Source organism: Cynocephalus volans, chromosome 12 (assembly GCF_027409185.1).
Source record: "Cynocephalus volans isolate mCynVol1 chromosome 12, mCynVol1.pri, whole genome shotgun sequence".
NCBI lineage: Eukaryota > Metazoa > Chordata > Mammalia > Dermoptera > Cynocephalidae > Cynocephalus > Cynocephalus volans.
In genome coordinates, this window is record NC_084471.1 from 91,698,501 (window position 1) to 91,724,048 (window position 25,548).

At 36.1% G+C, this 25,548-nt stretch overlaps 1 protein-coding gene across 1 annotated transcript; it reads left to right on the forward strand.

The window, feature by feature from the left end:
• Positions 1-146: 146 nt before the first annotated feature.
• Positions 147-25,178, forward strand: RECQL (RecQ like helicase). Its single transcript, XM_063075123.1, has 15 exons — positions 147-213; positions 1,610-1,659; positions 6,769-6,966; positions 7,858-8,037; positions 11,084-11,190; positions 14,098-14,296; positions 18,044-18,210; positions 19,013-19,094; positions 20,146-20,294; positions 20,382-20,499; positions 20,822-20,960; positions 22,335-22,426; positions 23,577-23,796; positions 24,200-24,329; positions 24,941-25,178. Exons 2-15 carry the CDS (start codon positions 1,644-1,646, stop codon positions 25,088-25,090), a joined length of 1,947 nt encoding a protein of 648 aa, XP_062931193.1. The 5' UTR covers positions 147-213; positions 1,610-1,643; the 3' UTR covers positions 25,091-25,178.
• Positions 25,179-25,548: the final 370 nt, after the last annotated feature.

Consider the following 25,548-nt stretch of genomic DNA (forward strand, 5'->3'; position numbering starts at 1 on the left):
ACCCCCACCCTATCTTCAAGACCTCTGCCCATTGGCTCAACCCGCTCTCAATCTCAACCAATAACCCGTGGCCTTGTTCGGTGATGCGCGGTGGCCACACCCCTTGACCAATTAGAGAAGGCTGTTATTTGCGATTGGTTGAACGGACCGACCCGGAAGGGTGGGTGCTCCCGGCTGGATGGCGGGAACGTTTTATTGGGGAGCGGCTGACAGGTGCGTAGCGGTCCGGAGGCTGAGCGCTTTGAGGTCGGAGACGTCTCCCCCTTGGGAAGCGTTCCTGGCTAACTCCTGTTACAGCTTTGAGGGGCCAAGGGCGTGCGCTCCTTTAATGTTTCCCGTTCCTGCCTGAGGGCGAGGCCGGTCTATCGCGGATCACTTCCTCCCACCGACACTTCGGCGGGGGAGAAACGAGGGCGTTAACTCCCGCCTTGCCCTCTGAGAAGTCCGGCCTTTAGGGCACGCTCGCCTTCCAGTCGGTCTCTTTTTCTCTGTCCAGCCTTTTTCATGCAGGAAGCTTGGCCACCAAAGCCTGTTTATTAGCAGCCACCGTTTATTTGTAAGTTAAACTGGAGATGCTCCCTCCACGTCCTGTTTCACAGTAGCAAAAGGGAGGGTATTGAATGACTGTAACCTCTAAATGCAGGTGGTGGGGAGCGGAGGGATGTGTTTGATTGAACCAGTGGTACCTCAGTGGCATTTCCTCCAACATCGATAATTGGCTGACACACCGTAAGTTTTTTCTGTGGATAGTGGGGGCTTCAGAATTCAAGGTACGAAGGGCCTAAGGTCACTCTGAGTAAGGGTAGGGGTGCTGAAGCTACCTTTGGAGAGCATTCTTAGTTTTAGAAAATGTACATTGTCCATATTAGAGAACTGGGGGAGGTATTCATAAAATTAGGGGGGATTTAAATTTTCTGCTCTCAAGCCTCATCTTCTACTTGCCCATAAGTGGAAATATTAGTCGTTCATAAGTACTTCGAGTTCCTTAATACAAGCCAGGTTCTTCCCCACTCTAAACTTTCCATGTTCTCTCCTTCTGATGTCTGTCTGTGGAATACCAATTTTTCTTTTACGGTTGAGCTTAAATTGCAACTCTTTAAAGCAAGTGCTCAATAAAATCATAAGTGATTAATTTCATTATTTATGTTGACGTATTTTGCTTAGTCTGCGACTTTTGAATCTATTCAAACTGTTATTTATAGATAATATAGTTTCTGTCATCCCAGATTTACAGGTAGAGAAAGAGGCTTAGAGGAATAGGATATGTAACTTTGCCAAGGACAGACAGTAATTTAATGCTAGATCTCTTTAATCTTTGCTCTTTTTTGCTATGTCACTTAATACCTGGTGGATGTTTGGTAAGTGTTATTGACTTTGTACATGTCAGATAAATGTTTATGTGACTTTGGACACTTCTCTGAAATCTGGAAAATTTTTCATAAAAATCAGTGTGGGAAGAACCATGTAGTTCTTATTTGAGTGGTCATTGCAATATGCAGTTTACTTTCTACCATTTTTTGTGCTTCGTAGTGACAGATTATCATTGATTGAACATGATCAGTAGTACTGCTTAAAAAATTTTAAACCATGATTGTTCTTTCATTTTTAGAAAGAAATTTGGATCTCCAGTTCAGCTTTAGAGAATGGCATCCATTTCAGGTTGGTGGAAATGATTACATTTTGTAGTTCATTCTGTTCTATTTCTAGTTGTCTGATCTTTGAAAAAAAATGTTTTTAAAATTCTCATTATAGAAATGATGTGGTTTTTTAGCTTTTTTATTGTGGTAAAATATACATAACAAAACTTGCCATTTTGACTGTTATTAAGTGAACAATTCATTGGCATTAATGCATTGACATTGTTGTGCAGTTATCACCACTATCCATCTCCAGAACTTTTTAATCATCCGAAACCAGAACTGTGTACTCATTAATCTGTAACTTCTATTGTCCCCTTTCGCCAAAGCCCCGATAGCCACTATTCTACTTTCTGTCTTTGTGAATTTGACATTTTAGTTACCTCATATAAGTGCAATCATATAATATTTATCCTTTTGTGTCTGGCTTATTTCACATAGTGTAATGTCTTCAAAGTTCATCCATTTTGTAACATACATCAGAATTTTATTCCTTTTTAAGGCTGATAATATTCTATTGTATGTAGATACTACATTTTGTTTATCCATTCATCTGTTGATATACAATTGTGTTTTTCACTGTTTGCTATTGTGAAAAAGTCATTACTGTTTTTTTTTAAAATAGACTTTCGCACAACATAATGCTGCTATGAACACTGGTGTCTAAATGTCTGTTTGAATCCCTACTTTCAAATCTTTTTATATAGTCATGTGCTGTGTAACAACATTTCAGTCAATGATGGACCACATATACGAAAGTGATCACATAAGATTATAATAGAGCTGAAAAATTCCTATCTCCTCTTGAGGTTGTAGCCATTGTAATATCGTAGCACAACACATCACTTGTGTTTGTGGTGATGCTGGTGTAAACAAACCTACTACAAAATATATTGAGGAGGAGTGCGTAGCTTACACACAGGGTGACCCTCTGAAAGGTAGCTCAGGCCTTTGAGATAGAAAGCCAAGCATTTGACACATGAGGTCTAACCCCAAGTGAAAGGGTTGTTGTCCACTTATAATTCTTGCATTTTTAAATAATTCCCACCCATCCCCATAGCAAAATAATAGTTAATAACAGTTAGCTAACACTCACTAGTGCTTACTGAATGCCAGGCACAATCCCTGCCTGTAATTGAATTTTAATAACTTTGTGGGGTGGTATTATTCTAACCCCCATTTAACAGATGAGGGAAGTGAGGCACAGAGAGACTTGGTAACACAATTAGAGGGCCCACGCTCATGCAACTCGTGGCCAGTGTAGATAACAGGAAAAGTCATTCCTGTTTTCTTTCATAATACACTTTCTCACAAGAACCAAGTCAGCTAGTGACACATTTTTCAGAATGCATCCTTGTCGTTAAGGGATGCATGATGTACTGAGAAGTGGAATTGCTGTATCATATGGTAATTCTATGTTTAATTATTTGAGCAACTGCCATACTGTTTTCCATAGTAGCTGTACCAGTTTACATTCCCACCAGCAATGCACAAGGGTTCTATGGAATGTTTTTGATAGAATTCTAGGAACCTAAGAAAGAAAAGAAAATATAAATCACTTCTAATTCTGCTACTTAGATTAATACTGTTAACATTTCAGTGTATTATTTTTCAATCATTTTTAACATTTTGTACACAGTGTGTAACATTTTACACATACTGTTTTGTAACGTGATTTTTTAAAAACATAATGTAAATATAGAATATAGATATATTGTTAAATTAATTCTATGTTGTAATTATTCTGTTTTTAATACCTGGACTGTTTTATTGTTTTGAAGTGGCATTTATTTGCATAATCTTTAGTGTTGAACTTTTAGACTGGCTCCCATGCATCAGCTGTAAGCTTAGGAGCACTGGAGTGTAACCCCCCTCAATTCAATATGCTCTTGAGATGAAGTAGCAGTAATAAGCCCTGTACACTTGCAGTCCCTCTCTATTATGGACTGGTGAAATCATTCACGTGACTTTTCAATCTCACCTCCTGTAGTAAAATCTTGTCTTGTACAGGCCAGCATTAGAGATGGTATAATTTTGAACAACAATGTTAAAATTCCCTGATTTATTGCAACTAGCTGTACTTTCTTATATTCTTAGTCCATCAGAATTTTGTCTAAGATATGATGATATTGACTTTGTAGCATGGGTTGACATTAACATCTGATCAGGTAGAATTTGATCAGGGATGCCGAAGCACTGTGACTGATGTAAGGGGTTTACTAAACCCCTTGTGTGATTATGGGAAGTGGTTAAGCTCTCTCTCTACATATGTTGTTTATGCACCTGGCACTGGGCCTGAAGTTGACAGAGCCAGCAGGTGGGAAGAGAAAGTGGATATGAAGTATGGAAAACAAAGACAAACTGCTACCTGTGGAGAGGAACTTCTGTTTCTCACCAGAACCTGTGTTAGTTTCTCATTGCCCCAAAGCCTCCAATTTCGGTGATGCAGGAGACCTGTCAAGAAGCTGGTGTACTTCACCATGGAGTTGCACACATCTGGCTGAGGGTTCAGAGAAGCTAAAAGAGGAGAATTGACAGGCTTTGGAGGAGCTGCAGGCCCTGCTGTTTCCCCAAGGTTATCTAGTAGCAGCTGGAGTATGGGCCCAGCTGTTTACCCACACCAGTACCAACGAGGTCACTAACCCTGACCTTACACTGACTTTCTTAAATATGGAATATATGGCTGCTGCTTCACTTCTACCTTCTAAATCTCTGGCAGAGTTTCTCCTGTGCAACCCTAACCTAGAACTGTGCAGGGAAGGGAGTTCTAAGAAACGTAGTTCTAGCCTAGCAGAGTGATCATAATAGAAAACCACCAGGCTGCACCCCTTGTCTACTTGGCACCCATATGCTTCTCTTTTAATCATATTTAACTTCTAAATAAAGGCAATAGCAAATCATGCTTCTGCCTAATGTGATATAACTATCCCTCCTACAACCAAGTACACATTGACCATCTCCCCAAAAGAGGGTACAGATTCTCTTCACTTATCTTTGGGTGATGCTCATTCATTCCTCTTTGCCGAATCATATACTCCTTGATAATCCTGTAATTTATATCCCGACATATGAGGTTAGCTACTATAAACATATTTTATGTTACATGTTGATGGAATAGGAGAGGGACCAAACAAAAAGAAAAACCCAAACTTGGTTTATATACAAATATCAAAATAGGTAAGAAAGGCTTATAGGTAGTACAATTCTTGTTTCTCACCTGGTCATGTCATAGCTGGTATTTTATAACTACCTTCTTAACTACCCATTTCATATCCCTTTGCCTTCACCTGGTCGCGGGTCTTTGACTGGTGAGGATTTGTCTTAGCAGTTTGCTTGTATTGGTTGTTGTAGGTATCCATCACTTTCATCATAGGGCATAGGACTACTAAGAGGCTCCCTAGAGGATCCCTTACATTCCAAATATTCTCCTTACCTCTATAGTGTGGTAGCCACCCAATTTCCTCGTAATAGTTAGGATCACTTACCTCAGCCAATATAATGACTCCCTTCTTTGCCTGATTTACTATCGTGAGGAACCCAAAGTAGCCAACTGGCAGTCAAATTCCAGTTTAATGGAACCATTGCATTTTCTCCTGGTAGAAGCATTTCTTTCTTGATAAATACGACCTTTAGACCAGCAGAGTCCAAAGTTTCAGGGATGGGAAGCAAAAAGTTCATTAGTGGATCACTAGGGGTAATAGTAAGAGGAGCCACTACCATTTCCACCCCTGATTCCCATGAATCATGGCTATGGGAGAGTATTCACTGATGTATAACATCAGTGTATGTATGTATACTACTCCAGCCATTAAGTGTATGTATCCATACAGTGTATGTATACTACTCCAGCCATTAAGATGTTGCCACCCACCTGGCACCATAATTGTCTTCAAGATGCCCCTTCAGTTTTCTCTCAGGCCAGCTGTTTCAGGGTTTTGGAGAACATAGTTAGACCAGTGAATTCCTTGAGCATGAGCCTCCTGCTTTACTTCATTTGCTATAAAATGAACTCTTCAGTCCTAAGCAATTTGGTGGAGAATATGATGACAATCAGTAGGCATTCTGTTAATTTATGGATGATGGATTTGGCAGAAGCATTGTAGGCAGGGAAGGCAAATCTATATTTACAGCAAGTGTCTGTATCAGTGAGAACAAAGTGCTGCCTCTTTCATCATAGAAGGTTCCTGTATAATTAGTTTGCCACTAAGCATCTTGCTGTCCCCCTAGGGATGGTGCCACAATGGGGACTCACGGTTGGTATGAGTTGTTTGCAAGCTAGGCACTCAGCTGTGTATAGCCAAATTGATCTTACTGAGTGGCAGTCTATGTTGCTGCAACATGGACTCTTTGTTCTTGACCTCATTGTGCAAGGACAGGCATGACTAGGAATGAGTCTGACTGATGTCCAGGTGATCTTGTCCACCTGACTAAGACCTTCCTCTGTGGAGGTTATTTTTAGTGAGCGTTCACATGGGACACAGCATCTTCACACTCTGCCCATTCAGAGTGATCTACACATAATACCTCTTCGGCAGACCTGTTGCAACTAATTTTCCAATTTTCTTTCTTCCAGGTTTCTAACCATCCTGCCAATCCATTAGCCACTGCCTATGACTTAATATGGATCTGTACCTCTGCAAAATGAATAACCATGTGCACTGCATGAAGTTCTGCCAAGTGGGAGAATTTTTCTTCCCATTGTTCTTCAGGCCATTCTGGAGAGCAGTGCAGAGCTTTAGTTATTCACTTTCAGGGAGTGCCAATATATCATGCAGACTCTTCTGTAAATTATATGTTTAACTGTGTACTAGGTACTGTGTCGAGAACTTGCAATATGTTATCTCAACTTAATTTTTACAACAATAACATGTAAGTTAGATATTTTCCACATTTTACAGATGGGGAAATTGAAATGCAGGTAAGTGTCTTGTCCAAGAGCACTCAGCAGGTAAGAGGAGGACCTGAGATTTAACCCAGGTCTGTGTGACTCCAAAACATATCCTCTTAACCACTCTGCTTTACCAATAATTCATCAGTAATTTAGATGGGGAAGAACATTCAAAAATCAATAGGGACACCTAAAATTGTAATTAATTCTCTGTAGTCATTGTATCTTTCCCCCTCTTCATAGCTCTAACCGAGGAACTGGATTCTGTAACCAATGAGCTACATGCAGTAGATATTCAAATTCAAGAACTTATGGAAAAGCAACAAGAGCTTATTCAGAAAAAAACAGTCCTAACAAAAAAAATAAAGCAATGTTTAGAGGATTCTGATGCTGAGGCAAGCAATGAATGTGATTCTTCACCTGTTGCTTGGAATAAAGAAGGTTTGCTCTCTCTCTCTCTCTCTCTTTTTTTTTCTTTTTTTCCTTTGCTGGTTTTGCTTCTCATTTTTTTAAACTAGAATTAAATCATTCTGAGTGGGTCAATGCTTTCCAGTAGGCTTAGAGGTGAAATTGGCCATTCCTTCAGTGGCATGGGAAAATTATAGATAGACTATTCCTCACTGATGTTCTGTAGACTTTTAAAATTAAGCTTTTATTATTCATATTTTATTTTTTCCAAATATGGTCCTAGCAACATTGGTCAATGCTTGAAAAATAAGGTATTTATTTTAGCTAAATTTTCTAAGTTTTAACTAAAAAAGCATTAAGAAAATTATTTGAACTCCTTGCCAAAGTCTAGTTCATTTTCTTGCCCTAGTGAACAAACCTTTTTTGATTCAAGATCTTGCCAAGCATCATGTTTATGATTAATTGTAATAGAATGCTGTAACTGTAGAAGGAATTGCAGTGCTTTTATGGACATTGTTTTCTAGGGATTCACTTCTAAATAGGCTATTTACACCAAAAATTCCAAATAATTTTTGTTTATGATATTTGAGTTTTTTACGATGCTGTGAATTCCCTGATCAACATTCATACTGTTTTTCAAATAACTGATTGAACACCTTACTTTTTTGTGTGAGTAAATTCTCAACTGACAAATGTTTATGTATTTTTTCTGATGTACTATTTCTTATAATGTATCATTTTTGCTTTGCTTAGCTTAGTGAGTTAAACTAATCTCAAAATTATTATAAAAGTTTAATAGCCCATAAGTATTAAAAGTCTTACATTTATCTGATTCTTATCTATTATAAAAGCAGCAATTCAAGTTTGTGTCTCATTTATAATCCTAGTAATCCTAATATATTTAGCTTATTTTTCTCTTTCTAGATTTTCCATGGTCTAGTAAAGTTAAAGATGTTCTGCAAAATGTCTTTAAACTGCAGAAGTTTAGACCTCTTCAGCTTGAAACTATTAATGTATCAATGGCTGGAAAGGAGGTATTTCTTGTTATGCCTACAGGAGGTGGAAAGAGCTTATGCTACCAGCTACCAGCATTATGTTCTGATGGTATGTATTAATAAAGATTAATTTTAAGTTGAAAAGTGATTTCTGTTAATATAGTTTTAATTCTTTAAAAAAATAATTTCTGACTATACATACATAAAAATCAAGTGGATTTTTGTTTTATTTATCTCTACATTAATAGATGCTTAAAAGTTTCACTTAAAGGGGGAATGTTAAAGACTTCTGAGAGTAATCCTTTTGTCTGGTTCCTGAGACATAATTTAAAAACATGTTGTAGGAGAGAAAGCACTAGAAAAATAATTACTAGACCTGAATTCTAGTCCCAGATCTTTATTGGATGTCTGCTGTGGTGCTAGGTACTAGAGATACAGTAGTGAGCAAAATGAGTGTGGTTTCACAGAATTCAGTGTAGAGTAGTGTTTTCTCAAACTTTAATATGCCTAAGAATCACCTGGTGATCTAATCTACATGCAGATTCTGATTTAATCTGAGACCCAAGATCTTGCATTTCTAACAAGCTCCCAGGTGGAACTGATGCTGCTATTTGGGGGAGAAGCTAGGGAATGGAGCAGGAAACTTTTTCTTAAATGGCCAGATAGTAAATATTATTAGGTTTTGTTCTCCATATGGTCTCTGTGGTAACTACTCAAGTTTGTCATTGTAGCGTGGAAGCAGCCACAGACAATATGTAAACAAATGGGCATGGCTCTGTTCCAGTAAAACTTTATTTATAAAAACAGGCAGCCAGCCTTTAGTTTGTTGTCTCCTGGTCTAGAGAATACAAGCAATTGCAACAAGGGTTTTGGGATAAAGGTTTTAATAGGGAATTAAGTCAGTGTAAAGATTGGGTTTAGGGGCTCTCTGGGCAGCTGCCTTGAGGAAGTGGCGTTTATGCTAAAGCTAAAGGATAAGTAGGCAAAAGAGACAAGGGAGGAAGCGAGAGTGTTAATGCAAGGGAGCAGCATGTATGAGATCCAACAGCAAGAGAGAACATGCATGGTGTGGTGTATTCAGTGAGGAATTCCTGTGTGGCAGGTAGTGTTAAGAAATGTGGAAAGAGTCTTTAAAGCTGGTTTAGAAACTGTTCCTTAGATTCGTGGGAAGCTATTAAAGGGTTTTATACAGGTATGAGATTTGTTATTTTGTGGTTTAGAAGAATAATTTTAGCAGTTGGAGGAATTCCAGAAATATTTAGGACGTAGATTCAGGAGGACTTGATATTGATTGGATGGAGAGGAAGGGAGAAGGAATAGTGAAAAACGATGCCCTAATTTTAGGCTTGGACAAATGGTGAGGTTGTTCACTCTGACAGGGTACACTGGAGGAAGAACTTATTTGAGAATGGAGAGAGAGGAAAGATGATGAATTCAATTTGGTACATGATGAATTTAGAAGCCTGTAAGACATCCATGTGGGACTGTCCTGTGAGTAGGAGGATGTTTGGGTTTAAAGCTTGGGTAGGAAGAGGTCTGAGTTAGATGAGCTGGAGGTTGTTAGTGTGGAGATGGCCACTGAAGCGACAGGAGTGAATTACGTTATCTAGAGTATCACAAGAAGAGAAGAGAAGAGGGCCTGGAACAGAAACCAGAACACTGAGAGTTTAAAAGGAATAAAGAGAGAAAGAGGAAGGGGCATGCAGAGAAGCCTGAGCATGAGTAATGAGGTGTAGGAGGATAATCAGAAGAGTATGGTGTTATGAGAAGACTAGGGAAGGGAGTGTTTGAAGGAGGGAGTGGTCAATAGTGATGTCTGTTGGCAAAAGGTCAAATAAAATAAGGACTTAAAAATTCCATTGGGTTTAGTGACAAAGGACTGATGTGTGACCTTGGCTAGATTAATTTCAGCAAAACGGTGGGTCAAAACCAAATAGCAATGGTTTGGAAATGAGCAGCAGTTGAGAAATTAGAGCTGGTGAGTGTGGGATACTTTGGAAAAGAATAGCTATGAAGGGAAGAGAGAAAGGGCCATAGATTAGGTGTCAGAATTTTGTTGCTTACAATTCCGGAGGCTGCAAAGTCCAGTATCAAGGTGTCAGCATTTTTGGTGTCTGGTGGAGGCCTGTTCCTCATAGATGGTGCCTCCTCTGCATCCTCACTTGATGGAAAGGGGCAGTGGTGCTCCCTTCAACGTCTTTTTATGAGGGCAGTAATGCTTTTTTTTTTTTTTTTTTTTGGTGAGGGCAGAGCCCTCATGACTTATTCACTTCCCAAAAGGCCTCACCTCTTAGTATAATCACATTGGATATTAGATTCCAACATGAATTTGGGTGGGACACCAACACTTATGCTATAGCAAGTCTAGGGTTTTTGCAAAGATGAGAGAGACCTGACTGTGTTTAAATGCAATAAGTAGATGCCAGTAATGAAGGAGGTGAAAATACAGGAGAGAATAATTGAGAGGGCTAAGTCCCCGACAAGGTGGGTTTAAGTGTGTTTTTTAAACGTGTCTGCCCTCTGCCTGAGGTTATAAGGAACACACTGCAGAAATGTAATGCCATATCATTTTAGCAATGTAGAATAGCTGTTGTAGTTGTGAACAATTTCAATTATAGGAGAAAGGGGGTATATTACTACAACTTAAGCCAGTCAATAAACTGTTCACTAACTTCTATTCAGAATAAACCTGGTGCAGAAAATGGAAGAATCATCCTGCAACTATCATTCTTAACTATATAGGTTGCTGTGTTTTCTCTGGAAAGCTTTGGAGTAATTTTTTCCTAATGTAACTGTTAAGTATTTAACCTGATTTATATATTATTTTACTGAGATAATCAATACTGGTTGTTAAAAATGATGGCAAATTAGACATTCAAAATGTTAAAGTCTGTCTTTATAGGACTGAATAAGGATAGAGATTTCTGTTTAGTACTATATTTGCTAGTTTGGCTTATATTTACCTTGGACAGTCATTTATTTGTCTCCCCTTTAATGAGGGTAAGAAATAGGTAATATACGGCTAAAGCTGCATTGAATATTTGTCTGAACTGATGGGTGGTGCCCTCAAGTTACTGTAAAGGTGAATGGTCATAACTCATTCTGGTGGTGGTGTAAAGTTTAAGGTTGTTTTTTTTTTTTCTTCTCTCTTTTAGGTTTTACACTCGTGATTTGTCCATTGGTCTCTCTTATGGAAGACCAATTAATGGTTTTAAAACAATTAGGAATTTCAGCTACCACGTTAAATGCTTCTAGTTCAAAGGTACGCTTCTGTGTCTTTTTTAATTTTTATTTTTTTAAATTTAAATTCTACACTGAAGTAGGAACCTTAGCTGCAGTTGAGTTGCTTATGAAATTTTAAACTGTTAACTATTTATATCAGGAGTTGCAAACTACTGCTCATGGGCCAATTCTGGTCTACTGCCTATTTTTGTATATCACATGAGCTAAGAATGGTTTTTATATTTTTAAATTAAAAAAAACCCAAGAGTATTTTGTGAAATGTGAAAATTATATAAAATTCAAATGTCAGTGTCTGTGAGTAAAGTTGTATTGGAAACAACCGTGCTTATTCATTTATGCATTGTCTATGGCAGCTTTCACACTGTAACAGCAGAGTTGAGTAGTTGTGATAGAGACCATATGATCCATGAAACCTAATATTTACTGTGTGTCACTTTACAGGAAATGTTTGCTGACCTGCTTTTTATTATCCATCTTAAAATAATAAAAAAATTTCTAATTATGCAATTTAATTAAATACAAAAAATAAATTACTAAGAAGATACCCTGTACCTGTGGAATTTTTTCTGTTTGAGAATGGACTGTCTTACCCTCATCTGTAGAATAAAGCATTTCTCAGCTATTCCTTTCTTAAAAGCATATTATTGAAATCTTCAAAAGTATAGAGAATAATATAAAAAGTAGAGAGAATAATATAACAACTGCCATGTACCAATTACACCTGCAACAGTTATCAACATATGGCCAATTTTTTTTCATCTGTATACCCCCAGTTTTCCATCTTCCCTCCCCCTTGTTTTATTTATTTGAATTAAATCCCAGATGTCATATTTTAGTTAGAAATTCTTCAGTATGTATCTCTAACTTTAAAAAAAAAGTGCATTGACATCATCACATTTAAAAAATTTAGTATCAATTCCTTAAAATCATCAAATAAAAGTATTCAGATTTCTCTCTCATTACTTTTCATGTTTTTTTTTTTTTTTAAATCATGGTACAGATAATATTCATGCATTATATTGTATTTGGTTGATATATCTGTAGGTTCCCCTTATCTCTTTTTTGTTTCCCCATGCAAATAATTTGTTAAAGAAACCAGGTTATTTGTCCCACAGCTTTCTATATTCTGGATTTTCCTGACTGCATCCTTGTGATGTTATTTAACTCCATTAAGTTAGATCTAAAAGCTTGATTGTATTTTTACTTTTTTATTTATAAGAGTATACTTTCTGTATTATCACTCTTCTATATAATACCTGGTAATCTTTTTGTGATGTTAAGCTCTATCAGTGAGTTCAGGTGATGTCTGCCTGATCTATAGTTATCAGCTTTTCATCTAATGGTTTTAGCAGACAACTGAAGATTACTGCCTACCTTAGAGCCATTATTTCATTAGAGAGCTACAAAATGGTCATATCTAATTCTATCACTTCAAATATTAGTTAGACTTTTTCTGTAAGACAAACTTTTGCCTCGTTAAACTCTTCTTTGCAGGATGAAAATGCTTGGTTCTTTCCCATTCTTTACTAGTTTTCAGAATTCTCTAAATGTGGTCAGTAAGTTCTTTGGAGTTTCCACCCCTCTCCACAGTATCATTACAAAGTTATGAATTTTTTAAAATATTTGATAATATTTTAATCCATAGTTTTTTTTTTTTTTTTTAATGTTGAAATAGTTCCCCTTTGGGCAGCAAGAGCCTCTTTAAGTTGACTCCTGAATCTTTTCTTTGACCTCATAGCTTTTGACTCCTTGCTTTCTTTTACAATAACATAATCCATGTTCGTTCTGTGCATTTCCTTCCCAGACCTAGAATCAGCCATATCTCCAAGAAGCCCTGGTTCCTTTAGCTTTCCCATATATTTTTGTTTTATTTAAACTCTTGTGTCATTCTATTATAACTGCTCTCTCATTCAATGGATGAATTTGTGGAGAAAATTGCCTTCTAAAGATGTGCTTCCTTAAAACTGCAAAAGAGAATAATAGTAATAGAAAGTAGCTTAGGAAGTTGAAGGTAATTAAAGGTTCATGCCATGTCACTACTGCTTGACAAGTTGGAGAGAGAAAAAAAGAACATGTATCTTAGAGTGTCTCTAGGAGTTAACAAACTTCTTCTTTGCTGGGACAATGAAAGCAGTCTGTCTCTTTCTATACCATTCACCATTGTTTTTTAATACTTTTTTGGTCTTAATTAGGTTAGAAGGAAAAAAATGACATATAATAATGTATAAAATAGTATCAGAATACTAAGAACCTACTGTTATCTAAGATTTATTTTTACTATATATAAATACATAATTTATTAGAAAATCTTCTTTTTTTTTTTTTTTTTTTTTTTTTTGGTGGCTGGCTGGTATGGGGATCCACACCCATGACTTTGGTGTTATAAGGATGTGCTATATTAGAAAATCTTAATTTAATGAATGTTACCGTCGTCTTTATATTTAAATAAAGATTATAAACAGATTTGATGGCATCATTAAAACAGCTGATGAAGAATAAATTTTGTTCACAGATATATAAAGTGATTATAAACAAAATGCTAAAATTATAAAACCCACCTTTAACAACCATAGCTATTGCTTTTAGCTCACATGTTGGAATTTACAGTGAACAATTTAGAATTTTGCCTTCATACAATAAATGTTCTTTATTACAGTATCTTCATGTTCATTTTTTTGTTCTCTTTTTTGTCAAGTGAGATTATTTTTTATCATCAACAATTTGGATGTAAGTAAATAACTAGAATGTTTACACAGCTGCCATGAAGTTTACTAGGACATGGTTTCAATTTTAATGTTCTAAACATCTGCTTCTAGAAGAGCCCAAGGCTGCTGTTTTTGAGTAATGAATGTCTTCATTTACCACTTAGTATTGCAATCTGCTGGCTTAGTTCTGCCATCATTATGTCTATTTTGTCTTTTAATAGGAGCATGTAAAATGGGTTCATACTGAAATGGTAAATAAAAACTCTCAGTTAAAGCTAATTTATGTGACTCCAGAGAAAATTGCAAAAAGCAAAATGTTTATGTCAAGACTAGAGAAAGCCTATGAAGCAAGGAGATTTACTCGAATTGCTGTGGATGAAGTTCACTGCTGTAGTCAGTGGGGACATGATTTCAGACCTGGTATGTATGTTTTATCTAGAAAACTCTTTGATGTTAGGGACTATGTTCTTAATTAGGTTCACGTGATATAAATTCCAGCTTCCATTAAAATAGTTCTCTTAGAGAGTTATTAGTCATTTTCTCTTGCATTAATATGAGGGGGGCCAAGAGGCAGAATCTTTAATCTCTTCTTCTCCACTGTAGAGTTTAGTCTAATTGCCTTTAACCTTTGCCAATATTATCCCATCTCTATGGAGATTTACGACCTCTAGGTAGTCCCTCACGTTTGTCGAGGAATTTACATTTGCTTCAAAGTTGTCTTCTTCACTCATCATTCTGGTTGTCTTTCAGGGTTAAGGTTCTATGAGGTATTTTAATAACTTTTCTTCATTCCACCAACCTAATCCTATAGTTAGCCTGAAGTACCCATTAGTCCACTACTTTTTCTCCTCCCACCTCCCTTGCCTCTGGTAACCATTATTCTACTCTCTATTTCTATGAGGACCACTTTTTTTTTTTTTTTTTTTTTTTGGATTCCACATATGAGTGATATCATGTGCTATTTATCTTTTTGTGCCTGAATTACTTCACTTAACATGATGGTTTCCAATTTCATCCACATTGCTGCGTATGATAGGATATCATTTTTTTTTTTTTTTAAATAGCTGAACGATATTCCATGTATATATGTATATATACCACAGTTTTTTAATCCATCCATCTGTTGATAGACGTTTAAGTTGATTCCATCTCTTGGCTATTGTAAATAGTGTTGTGATGAACATGGGAGTGCAGGTGTTTTTTTGATATATTGATTTCATTTCCGTTGGGTATATACCCAGTAGTGGGATAGCTGGGTTGTAAGGTAGATCTATTTTTAGTTCTCTGAGGAATCTCCATACTGTTTTCCACAGTGGCTGTACCAGTCTACACTACCACCAGCAATGTAGGAGGGCTCCCTTTTCTCCACATCCTTGCCAGCATTTGTTATTTTAACTTGTTGGTAATAGCCATTCTAACTGGAGTGAGGTGATATCACTCTGGTGTTAAGTTGCATTTCCCTGATGATTAGTGATGTTGAGCATTTTTTTCAGGTGTCTGTTGGCCATTTGTATGTCTTTTGAGAAATATCTGTTCAGATCCTTTGCCCATTTTTTAACTGGGTTGTTTATTTTTGCTGTTGAGTTATTTAAGTTCCTTATATATTCTGGATATTAGCCCCTTGTCTGATGTATAGTTGGCAAACACTTTCTCCCATTCTGTAGGTTGTCTCCACTTTGCTGATAGTGTCCCTTGCTGTGCAGAAGCTTTTTAGTTTGATGTAGTCCCATTTGCTTATTTTTGCTTTACTTGCCTGAGCCTTTGTGGTCTTGTTTAAAAATTAAAAAAAAAAAAAAAAAAAAGCCCTGGTTACTCCCATTTCATGTAGTGTTTCCCCTATGTTTTCTTGTAGTAGTTTCATTGTTTCTAGTCTTAAATTTAGGTCTTTAATCCATTCTGAGTTGATTTTTGTCTATGGTGAGAGAGAGGAATTTAGTTTCAACTGGTCTCCCTTTCTTGTCTTGCCTTGTTCCAGCCTATCCTTTGCACTACCACACCAAAAAGTGATTTCTGAAACATAAGTCTATCTCCTTTGTCTGCTTGAAAAATTACATGATGATTCCTTATTTCCTATAGGGTAAAGTCCTAGCTTCTTAGAGTCAACTGACTATATGATTATTGTTCATAGTTTTATTTAAACCTGCCTTTCTGTACCCTTCTACATAACAGTATCAGTCAGGCTTCATGCGGGGAAGAATAGTTACTGTGAATGTTATGGGAATGCTATGGAGGGATTTATCCTAGGAAGTAGACTTAGCAGAGTTGTGGAAGGATGGAGAAATGAAGGTCTGAAGGGGAGAATTGAAGGGCTTAAAGAAAAGTTACTGTCTAATCCCAAAGCACTGGTGGAGGAGGATAAACTGGAGCTTGTAGGGGAATGTACAACTGGCATGTCTAGTGCCAAAGGGGACCCCAAAAGGGAAGCTCACGGAAAGGTCTGTGGTAAGCCTTTTCCTCTGAGTAGCTGTTACTTCTGTGGGTCTGTTGTCAAGCCTCTCATGGGGCCAGTGTTGATCATCAGGGCCTGCTGTCGGGATGAAGTGCTGAATGAAAAATGGAAAAGAACTAGGATGAGCTAGACTGGGCACTTCTGCATTTGTCCATCAACCTATCTGCCTGGAAAGACCATCAAAAAGTAATGGCAGCTGGTTCACTTCTGCCTCCCAAATCTTTGACAAGTTCCTCTTTGGGGTCAGCTCTGACTTGGAACCATACAGGGAAGGGGATTCTGGGAAATACAGTTCCCAGGTTAATGGATTGGACAATAGATCCATCCAGCACAACAGCCTGTGAACTGCTTGTTGCTATCTGAACATGCTGAGTAAATTTTTTTTTTTTTAATTTAATTTTATTTTATCAATATACAGTGTGGTTGATTATTGTGGCCTATTACCGAAACCTCCCTCCCCCTCCCCCTCCAACAACCTCATATCTGTTCACTTATCGTATCAACTTCAAAGAATTGTAATTGTTGTGTCTTCTTCCCCCCCTCCCCCAGTTTAATTGTGTATTTATTTATTTTTAGCTCCCACAAGTAAGTGAGAACATATATTTCTCTTTCTGTGCCTGATTCGTTTCACTTAATATAATTCTCTCTAGGTCTATTCATGTTGCTGCAAATGGCAGTATTTCATTCTTTTTTATAGCAGAGTAGTATTCCATTGTGTAGATATACCACATTTTCCATATCTACTCATCTGATGATGGACATTTGGGCTGGTTCCAACTCTTAGCTATTGTAAATAGTGCTGCGATGAACGTTGGAGAACAGGTATACATTCGACTTGATGATTTCCATTCCTCTGGGTATAGGAAGGGAAGAAGATCAGGCAGATGAAGCAGCATATACACTGCAAATACATTGGCATTAAATTACTCAGGATGTTAAATCAGCTTAACATTCCCTTCCTAGTGAACTTCTGCTCGTTTTTCGAGACCCAACTCAAATGTTATCTCTGAAATCTTCACAACTTCCCAAGCAATTGCTTTCTCCTAGGTTTTCATAGTAGTCCTCTACCTTAGCATTTAGCACTTTCTCCCACATTTCTTTCTCACCTTCCTCCAGATAGTTTAAGTACTTAACAGAGTTTAAGGACAGTTTATCTAATGATTTAGATGTATATGACAAGTGTGAGCCCAGAATGGTTTCCCTGAAATAGGAAATATATGAGATATAAAAAATATATTAATATTAATAAGTACTTCATATTTAATATAAAATATATAAAAAGCAATGCCTTCACCAAGCCTTTTCTGGCCTGAACTTGTCATTCTTGAATGATATTAGGTGATAGAAGGGCTTTGACTGATGTTCTCTTTTATCTTTTGAAAGTTGTAGTAGATTCAAACACTACAGCTATTCCTACTGTCTCTTGAATCCACTGTTCAGGTGTAGACCAATACATAGCTTGATAGAATGTTTAGTGTTCTCTCTCTTCAACAGGGAGTTCCACCTCTGGCCAAGAACAATGTTTCTGAAGAAAAATATAAATAAAGTCTGCCTATTTAAAAGGGCTAGGAGGCAACTGCAAATTTGCTGTTACAGATAGCTATGGAAATAAAATTATAGTGGTCATTGGTTATCTGCATAATGTTAAAAGGTAACATAATTTAATCCTTGAAGGATAGAAAGAGGGCCACTTTGTTTTTGGGTTTTTTTTTTTCCAGATTATAAAGCACTTGGTATCCTAAAGCGGCAGTTCCCTAACACATCTCTAATTGGGCTGACTGCAACTGCAACAAATCATGTTTTGAAGGATGCTCAGAAAATTTTGTGTGTTGAAAAGTGTTTTACCTTTACAGCTTCATTTAATCGGCCAAACCTTTATTATGAGGTATATAACTTTTATGTCAATTTTTTACTTTTGTGAAGAATTACTGCAAAAGTTATACCTTCTCATTATGTTTGTGTAACAGTTAACTATGAAAGTTTTTAACATCAGGTGATTATAAGGAGATTGATTAATTATTGCTTTATTTATATATCTGTTGTGCTGGATAATCCCTTGTTAAGCTAAATAGAATACACTACCTTCCTGGGTGATATTGTCTTTTATAAAAGATATGAGCAAGTCAGATGTATTTGTTAAATTTATGTACATCCTTTCCTTGTGTGAGGCTTAGGAGAAAGGATGGAGTGATACCAAAGACCCCAATGACATCTCTATTGAAATTAATTACTAAGTAATATAAATATTAATATGCCATTAAAGATTTGCTAATACTCCCTATGTAGATTTAATATTTAGCCTTGAAAATAAAATAATCTAACAGCTCTCTTTTCTTTCTTTTAATGCTTTTAAGATTAATCTTTTTCCTAGTTTTCATTGAATAGTTGTTTATGCTGTGGTTTATGTTTTTATGAAAGTAGTATCAGAAAATAAAAAAGACCCCATCTTTACAAGTTATTCACTGCTTCTGTGCCTCCTCATCTCTGGTAAACTAAAAAATACAGATCAAAAAGAGAGTGAGAGAGTTGGCAGTGATGAGTCAGATAGGTTGAGTTCTATGAGGCAAGTGAAGAGTAATGGAAAAAACACTATGCCCATGGAAGAACTGCACTTTCAAAGGTGTAAGTAAACAGCTACTTAGGTGGTACTTATTCATTTACTTTTTAGTAAGTTAGGTTTTTTTTAGGTTCGGCAGAAGCCCTCAAACACTGAAGATTTTATTGAGGATATTGTAAAGCTCATCAATGGGAGATACAAAGGGCAATCAGGTAATATAAAAACATATCAACTTTGGAGACTGAGAGATAACTTTCAAAAAGTAATATTACACTAATAATTATGCTGATAAATGACTAACACCAAAAATATTAATGTATGGCAGGACATACTTGAACGTGTTGTGATAAAATTAATTTACTTGCTAATCTTAGAAACAGGGTGTGACATTTGCTTATGTCACAATTAGAAGTAATAGAAATGTCTGATTTATTTTTGCTTATTTACACATTATTGCTTTAGAGTAGACCTACTCACAATGTTAATTATCGACAGCACATATTTAGTAAGTATCCACTGTAGACAAGATAGAGGGTTAAGCACTGATGTTCTAATGGGATATAAAATATTGTCCCTTAACAGTAAAGGACACATTAATGAAATACATAGCACATATTGAATAGATCAAGTATAGTGGGAGTTGAGAGTATATAAGTGTTCCAGGATTAGTGCCTAGACAAATGGTACAAAGCAAAGAGTTTAAGTAAAAGTAGCATTTTAAAACTGTTCTATATTTCAGGAGACATTACTGGTGTCCTGGGTAAAAGGAGTTCCAGGGTCAAATAAGTTTGAGAAAGGCTGCAGCTGTTTATCCCTCCTGGAGATTCACAGGGTGTATCAGCACATTAGAAGCTCTGACCAGCCCTGATAATAGAGAGAAGTCTGTTTAACTTTGTTGAATGCAGTGTTCCCAAACTCATTTGCACATGAAACTCTTTTTTCACAGCACACTTGTTAACATCTTATGGAACTGTGGAACATCAGTTTGAAAAATGCTATGTAGTGGGCATTAAAGTTGGAGAGAGAAAAGAGGCAATGGGAACCAAAGCTGGCTACTCAGGGCTCCTTTCTGCTTTCGAGCAAGCTCATGGTCAAATTTTGAATTATGCCAAAAAGTCAATATATACTCAGGTCCTCGGAATTTTTCATAATTCCCTTTCCCCGCCTTTGCATTGTGTTAATCCATGTCTTAGTGTGTATATTGAAAATTATCTTCAAGGAATGTACCCTATGTATCTAACAACTGGACATATTTTACTGCAGGAATCATATATTGTTTTTCTCAGAAAGACTCTGAACAAGTTACGGTTAGTTTACAGAATTTGGGAATTCATGCAGGTGCTTACCATGCCAATATGGAATCAGAAGATAAGACCAAGGTTCATAGAAGATGGTCAGCCAATGAAATTCAGGTCAAGTATATATCTTCAAAAGAAGCCTAATTTACTTTCTAAAATGTTTAAATTTGACTTAACTGATAAGATGTTAAAACATTTTAGGTAATAGTGGCAACGGTTGCATTTGGAATGGGAATTGATAAGCCAGATGTGAGGTTTGTTATTCATCATTCAATGAGCAAATCTATGGAAAATTATTATCAAGAGAGTGGACGTGCAGGTATGTAAAACTCAAATCCAGAAATAACTTTTTAGAAAGCTTTTCCAGAAAATACATAATAAATGTTTAATAATTCTATATTTTTAATCTTCTTACTTGGAGAGTATTTTTAGAACAAACAATGAAGTCTTTTTAGCAGTTTTACACTAATTTGCAGGTGGAGAAATTTTACTTATGTTTTATTGGAGTGTTATGAATTACTTCTTCTTATGTATGCTAAGATGTAGTATGAAGTATTGCCAGATCATTTTACATGTATTATTTTTGCATGTTTTGAATTTTTTAAAGTAGTTATGCACTCTCAAGATTTCTCCCACCACAGGTCGAGATGACATGAAAGCAGAGTGTATTTTGTATTATGGTTTTGGAGATATATTCAGAATAAGTTCAATGGTGGTCATGGAAAATGTAGGACAGCAGAAGCTTTATGAGATGGTGTCATACTGTCAAAACATAAGCAAGTAAGCCACATTCCTTTTTATAACTGTTGTTAATTAAAGACAAACACGATATGAAAGTGTATGACGTTACCGTGAGTACCTACTAAGTACACTAGTGTAACACCAAAGTGCAAATCTGTAAAAGATGTCTGAGGGTAGTAAACAATACATAAACCTGTATGATCTGCCTTAATCCATTGAAAAGATGCTCTTTGAGATAATCCTCTAAAACCTTTTTTATTGAAGGTTTAGGTGCACATATACAGTGAATTGAAGCCCTTTTACTCTGGTACTGCTGTACAGCTACATGCTTTAATCATTTTGAAAAGGTGTATGGTAAAATAGGCATTTTGAGAGTCAAGCTCAATAACAAGTGCCATTCTGTCTGCTGACGTGTAAAGGAAATAATTAAAGGCAAGGTCAAGTATTTCTTTAAGAAATAAATTTAAATCTATTTAGGGTGGCTTTAATTAGACCATATAGCTTCCTGATGGCTTCTTGGTGTTGACAGTCATTTTTGTACCATTATTGCTCATCACATAAGGGCTCAAAAATGTGAAAATGATAAGTAGTAACTAGACTGAAAATGGTATTTCTTTCCAATAGATGCTACAGTAATCTAGTTAAAATAAATGAGAAAATGAAAATTTCTTTAAAATTCCAGTAGCCTCCCATGAAGCATATTTGGGGGTTTAGACTCAACTATTTATACTTCAAAATACAAGAAACTGTTTTACTAGCAAGAAGATTCTTCTAATAGTTGTAAAATATTTAATTTCAAAATATTTTACAAGAATATATGGAAAAAAATCATAGTACATGGAGTGGGCAGAATGGCCCCCCAATGGATTACATGTCCTAATCCTTGGAACTTGTAAATATTTTACCTTACATGGTAAAGGAAAATTAAAATTTCAGATGGAATTAAGGTCGCTCATCTGCTGACATTAAAGTAGGGAGATTATTTTATATCATCAGGGTGGGCCTGATGTACTCACAAGGGTCCTTATAAGTGGAGGAGGGAGGCAGAAGAGATCAGTGTGGTGTGATGTGAGAAGGACTCAACCTGCTGTTGTTGGCTTTGAAGATGGAGGAAGGCCAGGAGCCAAGGAATGCTGGCAGCCTCTAGAAACTGGAAAAAACCAGGAAACATTCTCTCCTAGGGCCTCCAGAAGAAAAGCAGTCCTTCTGACACCTTGATTTTGACCCAGTGAGACCCATGTTAGACTTCTATAGAAATGTAAGATAATAAAAATGTGTTGTTTTAAGCCACTAAGTTGGTGGTAATACTATGGCAGCTATAGAAAACTAATATAACTGTATATCCTGAAATAAGGATTCTTAAAACTTTCTTAGATCATTTAATAATTTATATCTCTAAATAAATGTTTGCAGATGTCGCCGTGTATTGATAGCTCAACATTTTGATGAAGTATGGAACTCAGAAGCATGTGACAAAATGTGTGACAACTGCTGTAAAGACATTTGTGAGTTATTTTTTTAAACTTCTGTAGGCTAATATATATAGCTAGGACTATATGCGGGAAGTATTAGACCCCCAAGTAGAATAGGTATGAATAGAATTTCCCAGATTCAAAAGTAACAAAACAAAGTTTTGAAACAAAGGTGAATAAAAGGAAAAGTCATATGTGTATGTACACATTTTATGTTGCTATACTGAGGACATATGAAATTTTTAAGAAATGAAGGGAAATTTTAATTTTAATAGAAACGCTATTATATAAGAAAAAGTTAACCTCATGATCATCTGTAATACTTTATAGCACACTTATTGGGAAGAAAATTTAGTGCAAGAGAGAGATTACAGTGAATCATTTTTGATCTAGATAACGGCTAGCTACTCATAAGAGCATTTTGGCATTATATTTTCACTTTTTTTCATCCTGTGTGTACATGGTGGATTTGAAGAATTGGACTAGCCATTCCTCATGCAAGGCTTCACTGAGTTCCAGTGCCTTGGTGGGTGGAGGTCACTACACTTCTAGTTTTGCAGCCAGAGAAAACTTATTTATGAATTTATTAGACTATCTTATACTGACCAAGTATCAAATATCAGGAGTCTGATATTTGAGTGCTAGTCTCTTAATAATTAGGAGTAACTGTCCAGGACATTCTTGTCCCTAAGTTAGAGTACCTAGAAACCCATACTAATTTTCAGAGCACATGTTATTACTGTGTAAGTAAAGAAACCCACATAGAGCTGTTTCTGGGTTACTGACTGAATGAACACACAGACACATGTTTGAAGAAGACTGGCTCTCCTATAAAGTACACCTCTTAGTAACTGTCAGAGTCATGTCTGGTAGACACGTTCTGGTTCTTGTCAGTCATGTCTGGTAGAGCACACCACAGGCCTTCTAATAACCAGGTTATTTTCTTTACATCACTGTAAATTCCACGATGTCTTAGAGAGACTATAATTTGCTAATGACAGAGACAAGGAATAGCCTAGTCTTAATTCAGAACACATTAAAGAAAAAAATCAACGTTTAGGGTGGCTCACATTGATAGTGGCTCACTGGTTTTAAACCAGTTTAGCCACTTAGGATCAGCCTATCCCTTGCCCTCATTTCTAATTCCAGCTGCCTGTATGTAACCATGTCTCTTTCATCATAGCATTGGAAAGAAAGAATGTAACAGAGTTCTGCAGAGATCTAATCAAGATCCTGAAGCAGGCAGAGGAACTGAATGAAAAACTCACTCCATTGAAACTGATTGATTCTTGGATGGGAAAGGGTGCAGCAAAACTGAGAGTGCCAGGTGTTGTTCCTCCCATACTTCCTCGTGAAGACCTGGAGAAAATGATTGCACACTTTCTTCTGCAGCAGTATCTGAAGTATATACAAACCCATTTCTTGTCCTTTCATATTGTCTTTATGATATGCTTCTTTTTTAATTGCAACAGAATGGTTTTGCAGTTATTCTTTGTGAACTTTTAAATAATATAGAAAATAATTTATTTAATAAACTCAGCTGGTAACACCCAGGTCATGGGTTTGGATCCCCATACTGGCCAGCCACACACACACACAAAATAATAATAATAAACTCAAACTTTAATTGATCTGTGTAAGTAAAAAAAGCACAAAACTAAATACTTCCTATAAAGATTATATTTGCATTCTCACAGTCTGTTTTATTTCATATCAATGTGTTTCTTAAAATTATTGCACTTACAGTTGTTTCTTTTATAAATTTCAGTTTGTTTTCTTCTGATTGTTGACCTTTCTCTTCTGCAGAGAAGACTACAGTTTTACAGCTTATGCTACCATTTCGTATTTGAAAATAGGACCTAAAGCTAATCTTCTGAACAGTGAGGGACATGTTATTACTATGCAAGTAGAGAAGCCCATGAAGAGCTGTTTCAGGGTAACTATTAATTTTTAAATACTTAAATAAATATATTACAGCCTGTAGAGTGCTTTTTTATAGTACTCTCCTAGGTCCAGTTGAATACAAGAAGAGAGAAGTAAGGTTTCTCAGATTCTCAGTATGGAGGAGAGAAAACAATTGTTTTCTGTAGACATCTTAAGTGGAAGAATTTAGCCTTTTAGTACAGACTAGGGGTTTCCAACCTCTTAGAGTATGAGGACTCTATTTTAATGTCTAATTTTGTGATGTACCCTGCACTGATAGTATTAGTTGTAATCAGTACTAGTTGAGAAATGTTTGTGCTGTTTCCACAGTGATTAAAAACCACTGTTATAAACCAAATATTATAAAGCCTGCAAAAGCATGCCTATAGCATTGTGTCTAATGACACTTCCAAGTATTTTTTAAGAGTTTCTGACAACATGGCACCTTTTATTCAAGACAGGGTTCATATTTGAGCAGAAATTTGGAGATTAAAAAAAAAACTAGACCCCTGGATACTTAAAGAGCTAACTTATACAGAAGGAATATTTTGAGATTATTAATCTCATGCGAAAACTGAATAGCTGAATTTTTACCAGGGTACTTGCTTTGTTATTTTTTTGTAGGTTGAATCATCTCAAACTTGCCATTCTGAACAAGCTGATAAAAAGGAAGAAAAAAACTCAGGTAACTTCCGGAAGAAATCTGCAAACATGCTTCAGCAATCTGGTTCTAAAATTACAGAGGCCAAGAAAAGAAAAATTGATGATGCCTGAGATAAGCGTTAGTACATTTTCCAAGAAAAGAACAGTTTATGCATGTATACGCCATTATTTTTGTAGTTGCATGTATACACCATTATTTTTGTAGTTCATAAAAGGTTTAATTTTAAAATAATTTCACTGACATTTTATACATATGGAGCTATATTTTCAGAGCTTATCTCTGAAGATTTGAGAATTTGAAACCTTTTGAAAAATATCATGAATCATATAATTTTATAATATAAAACAAAGGCAAAAACACTTTTTATGTAAAATCCCTTAAATATAGAATACTTGAGAATAAGTTCACATTAACTATCTTAAGCTCTTTATGCCTTGATATATCTACTTGTATTTTTTCTTTTGACATAACTATCTTTCTCATAGTAATATTATACTGATACAAGTTCATCACTAAAAGGGAGTAATATTTTAAGCTGAATAATGTAGATGATTTCAGTTTATAAAAA